At 28.1% G+C, this 10,514-nt stretch overlaps 1 protein-coding gene across 1 annotated transcript; it reads left to right on the plus strand.

The window, feature by feature from the left end:
- Positions 1–3,077: 3,077 nt before the first annotated feature.
- Positions 3,078–10,027, plus strand: LOC106684419 (ubiquitin-conjugating enzyme E2-17 kDa). The gene is made up of 4 exons (XM_014426497.2): positions 3,078–3,179; positions 5,581–5,661; positions 7,427–7,631; positions 9,790–10,027. Exons 1-4 carry the CDS (start codon positions 3,136–3,138, stop codon positions 9,916–9,918), a joined length of 459 nt encoding a protein of 152 aa, XP_014281983.1. The 5' UTR covers positions 3,078–3,135; the 3' UTR covers positions 9,919–10,027.
- Positions 10,028–10,514: the final 487 nt, after the last annotated feature.

The following is a 10,514-nucleotide window of genomic DNA, read 5'->3' on the forward strand; positions in this document are numbered from 1 at the left end:
TAGAGCTGCACCTAGCCTTATCAGCTTACTGGTCCGTCCGCTTCATCTCGGCAACTAGTAAGCTGGCTCCTATCATGACAGTTCTAGTCCGTCCGCTTCATCTCGGCAACTAGAACTGTTACTCAGCCTCAGACTCTCTCACCTAGACCTCCTCACCTTGTCAGTGTCCAGGGCTCATCCCCTGGCACGGCCTTCCTTTCTAAACTAATAATGAAAACACCTTGTCGTGGGCCTTCTGTAAAGAGATATCAGGCTGGAGAAATCGCCTAAGACCAGACAACCCCGACAACTTGATCCATAACTATCCTAAAAATATTACAGCTAAGTTAAATTAATGTGATGTGGAATTTACATTACATGTAAATTATTGAAGATAATAAATACAAAGTGTATACATAATTTCCTATATAACTAAACTTTAATGTTTTAATCTGATACAGTTATCGAATTCAACCAAGTTGTTTAATTCTTATTCAGTTTATATGTAGTGCAAGTTAGTTATTACATTACCATGTTCTCAGATATGAACTGATATTCTTTGTCATTCTTAATAGTAATTGGAAGGTAAAAACAAAATAATAAAAATTTAATTTAGCTGTTTCAATACAAAGTTACTAGATGAGATAGTAGGAGAAAAACTCCCAACAGTGTCTTATATAGTATAAGTTGCATAGATAACACTAATAATTTATTTTTTAACACCAGATTTCCAACCAACCTCATTACAAATTAACAATCATATTGAAAATAAAATTGCTCAATAGTTAAATTATAGGTGACTTTACAAATAAATTATTGAAGTTAATACAAGATCTGCACTGGTCCTTGGTGGTATCAAGGGTAAAGGCTTATTGAAATAGTTTTATATGAAGAAACACTAAACTTCACATTATGTTTAACAAGATTTTGCAATAAACAGCATATAAAAACATAAAAATTTAACAAGACACCTGCCTTTGCACATAATTCTTCAAGTATAAACTAAGTTAGTATTTATTGAATCCACAAATGTGAATAGTTACTCATTGTCCACTTTAATATTAACTATGATATAAAAATAGAGTGGTAAAAATTCTTCGGTTTCAATACAATTTGTATTGGTGAAATCGGACAACTTATTTGCATTTTGAGATCTGTCAACTCTCCAAATTTCAGAGATACTGTACCATTCACTGGTTGGTACCAATGTATTGTGTGATTATTAAACTAATGACTTGCCTGCAAAGCACTTGTGACATGGAACTAGGTGGTATAGAATAAATAGTCGAAGCACTTAAGGAAATAACTTTTCCTGAGAACATAGTAGAGTTAATGAGGTTAACACATTAAAATCTGAAAGGTAACGCATATTACATCTATATTTGTCCATATAATTTATAATGGTCAAAGGGGAATACAAGAAGGACTAAAATTGTCTTTTCAAAACCTGACTTTCTGTTATAGAAGTCTGTATATACTAGCTTACGAAAAAATATAAATAGACACACATAATATTTTTACATATCACACATACATTGGTGGACCCAGGAAGTGTTTGAGTTAAGACAGCATGGCAGTGTACCAGATCAATTCCATATACCAATTTGAAAAGTTCAATATAAAAAAATATAGTTTAAATGACATGAATTTTGAAATACAATTCACTTTTTCAATTAAGGATATAATAATAAAGACACCGATTGTATTAATATGTAACAGAAATAAGTTTTAGGAATCTATGAAACATGACTTTACTATTTTGTAGCTATATCATATTTACATCTTATATTCCTTTTGAAAACTTCAAAATTTAGAATGATAGTCTTTAAAAAAAAAAATTAAAATTATAGGCAGTGGTGTAGCTAATAAAATATTCTGAGAGGGAGCAGCCAGGTGCCTATGGAGGCCAGCACTTCCCTCTCTTATTAGAGATTTACTAATACACATATATACACCCATACCTTTATGTTTAAAACATTTATTTTTAAACATAACACTTAATTAAACACATACATATTTTTTAAATTTAGTTTTTTTTGTATTAATCTAATGAGATTCAGGTAAGATCCTCCATTGGAACTATTCTAAGGTAAAAGAAGATGAAACGGCAGCTTGAGCCCTTTTAGACTTAGATGTTGGCTAGATAACCTAGTATCCATTTCATAATCGAGGTCCAATTGGTGAACCATACCAGTTGAAAAGATTGTTTCAGGTCATTATTATATTCATACGAATTGTATTAAGAAAATTCTATAATAATTATAACATGTTTATTAATGAGAAATTACTTTTATCCTGCATCTACACGTTTGGTACTTGCCACAAATCCAAAGTTTGTACAAATGCTTTGTAAACCAAGGAAGCATCAAATGTTGGTAACCACATGCTTGTATGTTCTTATGACTTTTGTCAGCTATTACATTTGATTTACGTTATTTTCATTACAAAAAGGAACAAAACAAATATAGGTGAAATGAAAATAAAATATTATTTATCAACAAACTAGGTGGTCGATGATAAAAATTTATAGTAATAGCACTACAAAACCTATAAATTCAACATCCATTCAAGATTTTTATCAAATATTTGTTAATTTAATGAACTGGTCATATAATGTCTTTATAAACTTAAATTTGTGCTGTGTTAAATTAAAAATAAATTCCTAAAATTAATTTACAAGATTGAAAGTATTTACACTGGTCGATAGAATTACAAAATATACAATCTTAACCTAGAGCTAATTATTGAATCTGAAGGTTGGGGAAATTCTTTAATTAATTAAAACACAAGAGCACAAATATTTATCTGTTGGCACTTCTAAAACAATGCTAAATGAACACAAAAGTTTAAATTTAGCAAGCATGTAGCAGCACCTTTAATAAAATAGTTTGCACCACCTAGCTTTTGGATATACTAAAATATTTTAAAAAAAAACTAATAAGGAATCTAACAAACTAGTATTTTCAATATAAAAAAAATAAGATTTTATTTCGTATCAGTATATCAATATTCACAAACTAAAAGTGAGAACTTAAGAGCTCAGCTTGTGGTAGCACTGTATCTTGATGACTCACACATAGTTTCTTGCATGGGCAGACATCTTTGCATGATCTATTAGCATTAGTTTATAAATTTCACTCTGAACAACATTTAATTATGTCTACATCTTCTCAATTGAGACTAATGAGAGATTTATACAGGTAAATATTTATAGTGTATAAAGCCTTTTGTGCTTTCATTTTTTCCGGTAGCAAAAATCTGTTTTGTTTTTTATTTATTTAACTTATTTTTCTCAAGTCCCAAATTCCATAGTTGGCCCGATTATAATTACTGTTACAGTAATAATTGAAATATTAATATGAGAAAATGTGAGTAAACTTTTGTGACTGTTTACATGTTGTTGAATTATTAAAAATATCACTTAATACCTATCTATTTATCCTCTTCATGATCATTTACAATATTTTAGATAATTGTAACTTTTCAATTTTTTAATTTTGCCTAATATTTTATGAATAAATGTTGTTTACATAAATATTCAATACGAGAAATAATCATAAAGATAATTTTAGTTATGTAGAATACATTATATAAATACACTATTACAGTTTTTAAAAACTTTATTGGCTAATTTACAATAGAGATAAAATACCAAAAGTGCATGAGAAAAATGATAAAATATGGTAGGATCTAGCATGTACCCAATGTTGCATCATAAAATGTAATTTCAATTACAATTATTGTACTTTGAACTACAAAAATAAAATTTCAAATTAAAGTAATTTCATAAAAGGAAGATGGTCAGGGTGTGGTAAAAATAAAAAAAAATACTAATAATTATAACTAGTAATTAACTATTCAATGTGAACCAAAGCTTCTCTCCATGTTGCAGGGCTTTATCAGGGCTTACTAAATGGAAGTAAACACAAAAATGATTGAGTTTATGAATAGTTAATTACTATTTGAGTTTTTTTACCACATCCGGACAATTTTCCTTATATATATTACACACGGTCAATTAACAATCTTCCAAAAGTAATTTTAATTGATACTTCCAACTATTTGATGAGCCTCTGTAATTTTAGTCAACAATAACAAAAACTAATTGAGCCAAAGTAATTGCTGTTACCAATTGCAACCTTATTTAATTGCAATTGATTTTTTCACAAAACTAGTTCTTTTTGTTGGTTATATGTGGGCCATAAAGACTTGGAGTTATATAATTATAACTGAAAGAAATAATTATTCTTTATTATAATTAACTTTCTTTAAATTTAATATTTTAAAGAATGTTGAACTGGAAGCTATGTATTTGTTTTTTAGGAGTAGGAATGTTATTTTAATTTGGCTGAAGTTTTAAAGACTACTAAGATAAAAATATGGAATGTAGTCATAAGATTGTAATTTGTCTTCAGAAAGAACTGTGATAGGTGAATATAACTCATAGATATGAAATGTCTATCAATTAATGAATGTTTTGGTCTGTCAACGATTTGATTGTCCTTTCCCTTAGGACTTTCCATTTCAAAACTAGACTAAAAACAAACCTGGATAGGTATATTCTTCTAAAATAGCCACTTTTTTTTTTTTTCTAAATAAGATAACCAGAAGTATAATAAATTCAATCACACGTAGAAGGATCAGGGCTATATTATATATGTAAAACTGAAACGTATATGTAAAGATATATTTATAAAATCATCTAACTTCCTTATTCTATCCAAAAAATTCAATGTTGCAGTTATTTTTCTAATGAACTACTACTGGGCTTGACTTGAAAGCAAGTAATATTGTATGTCAATAGAATACCTAATATTTTTGGACACTAGCCCAAGATGAAGAGTGCCAAGATAGATTATTTTTTGAGCTGCACGAACATTATCAAGCAAATTAGATTGGTTTTCTGAAAAACCTCTAGCTTACTAAAAGCTTCCTTGAAACTTGGTTAAAATGTTTGTATTTGCATCTTATATGTAGCGGCTGAATAATTCCAGAAAATAAAAATAAAGTTAATAACAATAAATAATAAAATATTTTAAAGTTTATAATTTAGCTGTCCATTGATGAATAAGAAGATGAGAGACGGTCAGAAATAAAACACTACAACAGATCTTTATACATTAACAAAATAAATAAAAATAAAACAATTAAACAGTTAATATCCATTACTGTATTTTATTTTAGGTTGCAATTCATGTAACCCTCAAATGTCATCTTGAAATATTTTTAGATATATTGAATATAAATTATATTGTGTATCTCTCATATTATTTAGAATTAACACATTCTGATTTTGTTTAACAAAAATTAATTTGTAATGGCTATCATTTAGTGAATTCAAAGAGAAGATAACAAAAAATCAAGGTATGACATTCATTAACAGTATATAATATAAACAACTATAAATATTTAAGGTAAAAATGAATTTTTTTATGTTAATGGTGAAATTAAATATATAATATATTGGGACAACTGTTACCTAACTCAGTTTTTCATATAAAACCTTCTAAAGTAAATATCTTTTTTTATATGTTATTATATCAATATAGTTTAACATTTTTCCATTCAAATTAACATAACTTTATCTTCTCTTGTCTACAGGATGGAAATGGATCCACCAGCTGGTGTAAGTGCTTGTCCTTCTGATGATAATTTGTATCTATGGAATGCTGTAATTATGGGGTAAGCATTATTTTTTTTTTTAATTTGCTTCTACATCTAACCTTCACTATTTTACAGATTTTCTAAAACCTCTTATCATGCATTAAAGTAAAAAATTAAAACACGGTAGTACTTAATTCATATATTTCTCTCTTGGATGTTTTGGGAATATTGTGCCAATAATAATGGGGTATATTAGAAGTTTAACAAGAAGACACAGTATCCTCGAAACATCCTTGAGAGAAATATTAATTCTTAATTAACATAAAAGATTACTTTCTTGTTTAATTTCTTTCACTAATGAAGGGTTACTAGTTCAAATTTTCACAAACCTTGGGTTTGTATCAGATTTTAACATATCAGAGGCTCAACCCAACTTTAATGATTTACCTGTTAATTACCTGATTTTAATTTTTAGCCTATCGCTTTGAACAGCCCTGATGAAGCCTTGCAAAGTGGAGCGAAACATCGGACATTAAATAGTTAAAAACTATTTGTTCTTTTTTGACCACAACCCTGACCATCTTCATATGTTTAATGATTTACATTCAGTAATATTAGAACATTGATATATTTAATACATCTATTTACACTTATTTAATCCTATCTATTCATCTATTCGTATATGAATTAAATCTGCTATCTATCATGGAGCAAAACTTGTTTTAATTTAATTTTTCATTTCTTTCTTTTGCTATTTTTTTTTTACATGCTAAATATTATTCATCAATGACTGAAAGTGCTTAAAAGGAACCACCATCCATCCTTTGTCATGGAACAATAAAATGTTTAAGTTCTTGAGTCTCCCAGAACCTTTTTGAATCTTCCTATTAGTACCCTTCCTTTTACACAGTCACACTGCTCAAGCACTGGCTGGTAAACAAAGAATATGGTGGGTCCATAAACAAATAGACACTTTTCCTTCTGATATTTGAGTATTTAGTAAAAATAAATAAATTATCATTTCATTTATAGAATCACATAAAAGGGAAATTGGGGAAAATATGAAATTTAGTTTCAACAATAAATTTGATTAATTGACTGGGAACACAAGACAGGTCATGAACTAATGCAATTTAGTAGACTTATTTGTTGACAACTAACAACACACATAAACATATCAATACAGAATTCTACTGCATATTTCATCAAGCTCACTTTGTGTAGTATCGGTATTTTATAATCATTATATTATATTAATTCAAATCAGTCACAATTTATTAATTAAATATAAACTAAGCATGATTTCTTATAACATAAAATTATTTATTCTAAATACTCCCCACCATACATTATATTTTAACCCTAAGCTTTGCCTGGCTCTAGGCTTTCTATTCTCAATATTTTAAATTGCTTGGTAGAATTTCGGTAAGATTTCACTCTCAAAAGAGGTTTCATAATTCAGTAAGACCCATGGATGTTTAAAAGAAGTATATATTTTCAAAATCAATGCTCAAATCAAAATAAAAACATACTAGTCTGTCCCTTTAAGTACCTAATAATTCCTTTATCAGTATACCATTACCTAATGCCATGAACAACTTGGTAAGTGTGTGTGTGTGTGTATGTACATATATATCAACTACACATAAACTAATTATTTTTAATAAAGATATTACAAAATATTTATGTAATTCCTGTGGTAAAAATTATAATGCAATAGTATTATAAGTTCTAAGTATATAATGTAATTAATTTGTGTGTGTATAGAATTATATAATGTCTAGTGCCTTTTAATTTATTTAACTATTTATGTTCACATTTACTATTTCCTGTTCTTTTTTAGACCTCTGGGCACTCCTTATGAAAATGGGGTATTCAAATTAATTTTGCAGTTTTCTCAAAATTATCCTGCAACCCCTGCATTGGTTAGATTCACGTCAAAAATGTTTCATCCCAATATATTTTCTGATGGAGTGGTGTGCAAGAATACAATAGCTAAGATTTGGAATCCAGAGTTTGATGTTGCTGCTATATTGGTTTGCTTACAGGTATATGTTTATTCCATTGCTATCAATGTTAATGATTTTATTTGATAACTCTTATTTTTTTTTTTATCCAATATTTATTAACCCAAATATTTCAAAATAAAATAATAGTTTATGAACCTGGTGCATTTTACTTTAATTAAAACATATTAAATACCATAAATGTAGGCTAATTTATCTCTGCTATCCTACTTTATAAATAATAGTTTTTAAAATTTCTGAAGTTGTTTCAGCTTCACCCCAGCTTCTTGCAAGTAATCCTGAATACCAAATGGTTCACTGATGACCCACTGATACCAGCACCTGCTGTTTTAATTACTCAGTGGAGACACATGACTTTTCAACCTATTTAATTTTCAACTGTGGAACCTGTTCTGTATCTGTTACATATTTGTTAAATACTTTTTAAACTACACAATTCATTACATTATTCAGTGGTATAGCTGCAGATTATATTTTTACTTAAAAAATCCATTGTTATTAAACCTCAAAATTAAAACCAACACTTCATACATTTTTTTTTCCTATACCAAAATAGGTAAAAAATTAAGAATTAGTCTGAAAAAGGACCCCAATTCATAAGATTCCAATTAAACCTTGATATTCTATTATTTGTCCTAATGGATAAATAATGGAATATCCATCCAAGGCAATATCTTTTTAAAAACAGTTTTAAGTCTTCATAAATTACATTTATGATAGTATAGTTGTTTATAAAAGGATACAATAGCTTAGAAAAAAATAAAAAAATTCTGAGAGTAGTCGGGACATGCATTAAAAATTGAGCTAAAGTAGCCCAGGTATTTGAAACTGTCTACTTTAAAAAGTGATTTGCTCTCCACGCAGATCATGTCATTATGTAGGGTTATTCGGCTTACAATCGAAGTAGTTTGTTTTATCTTCATTTACTTGCAAGCTGATTTCCTCTACTTCTTTTATTAGAGTCTTTACAAGTCTTTCCATATCATCTTGGTTACTTCCAAGGACCGCAATGTCGTCTGCGCTTCTTATAACTTTTTCTGGGTCTAAGTTGAAAATCGTTGGTGAGAGTCCATCTCCTTGTTTCAGACTTATTCTGACTTCAAAGACTTCAGATACTTATCCTTGTATCAGGTCTCTGCATTAACGATCATTCCTACATACTTTTGACAGTCTTACTTCCTGGGGAACACCAGCTCAATCATAATATTCCAAAGCCAGTATGGAATCTATGGAATCATAGGCTGCTTTGAAATCGACCTATAAGGCGTGCACATCCTGATCTACTTCCCATCATTTTATATATAAATATATATGTATATATATTTTTTTTTGTTGATCTTGAGGATCAGTCTATACTACAACTTTATTTATAACTTTATTTCGCAACTATATTGTTTGCATAGTAATATCCTACAATGAAAAAAAAAAACAAAACAGTTTTCTGGAACAAATAATTTCTTCAAATAATTACTAAAAACTACAAGTACAAAGTGTAATTTATGATTAATAACTATTACAATTAAAACATTGCTTAGTAAAAACATTACTTACAATTGTCTATTACAGTGTGTTCTACGTTGTAAACCTGGAGGTAGTTTGTGATCCAATTGGCTGAATTGGATTCTTCAGTTAATCCTGCTTCTAAAAGTTGGATGACTTGTGGTTAAATTTGTTTTAGTATAGAAAATTAAGATTATTTTGAAAGATACTCTCATCGAATTCAATTCCTTTTTATTTATCACTTAATCTTTTCAAAAATTGTCTTATGTTTGGTAATTAATGCAGGTAGGTATCATCTTCTTCTTTTGTTTAGATACATTACTTAAATTGGCTTCAAATTTCATTTCATTGATATATCCATCCTTATTTTTCTATATTTTGTTTAGTATAGTCTATTACTATTCTACTTTGACAAACTTTTGTGTATTAATAACTTAACACTTAGATAAATGTGCTGGTTTTGTTATTTTATTTTGTAGAATTCACTGTCAGAAATCAGTTGTTTCAATTTCAAACAACATCATTCATCAAACAAAAAGTTGAAATCATTTATGTACTTAAACTTCTTTTTTGAATAATTTAAATTATTTTTATCTATAAATTGGGAGTATAAAAAGTTTATTGATCATCATTTTTTTACTATAAAAATCTAACATTCACAATATCTTTTAATTTCCAGGCTCTTCTTGGTGAACCTTATCCTGATTTACCAGCAGATCCGATTGCAGCTTTAATCTATTTACAAGATAAGCGTATGTATTACAATCTGGTCAAGGAGTGTGTTGAACTAAGCTTGGCAAAATTATGATCTGTTCCAGCTGGTTAATTACTAAAATATACCACATAAAGTTACATCAGTAACTACTTTTTGTAACATATATGTTACCTGATATTAAAATAAAAAATTACACATAATGCATTATTTTTTTATTAAGAAAATCAAAAAGTAAACTTATTATTAAGTATGTTTTGTTAATTACATAGGATAAATGATTTCATATTACATTTTCAATACTTAAATCAAAGTTCTATTGAACCTTATTCAGTGAACTTCACTGAACGAACCCCCACCATTATCTCCTTTTTACATTCATTTAGTTTAAACCCGTGTTTTAACACAAGTTGAGTAGAATTAAATAAAAATTGTATGAGCTATATTTAGTGAATATTATCCTATATACATTGTAGTCTTTCTTTAATGCTTTCAATCATGATTTGATGGTTACCTTACCTTGCTTTCAAAAATCATATGTTGCCATTGGCAGGGTTTATATTTCAACTATTTCTTAATTGATGGATATCCTATTTTTTCTTTTAATTTAATATTTATTTTTGTATATATTCAGTACAAATTATCTAAAAAGTATACTACTTAATTATAAGTGAAAAGGGATTTATTGATAT

This window comes from Halyomorpha halys, unplaced genomic scaffold, assembly GCF_000696795.3.
Source record: "Halyomorpha halys isolate HHAL.00 unplaced genomic scaffold, Hhal_1.1 Scaffold580.1, whole genome shotgun sequence".
Lineage (NCBI taxonomy): Eukaryota > Metazoa > Arthropoda > Insecta > Hemiptera > Pentatomidae > Halyomorpha > Halyomorpha halys.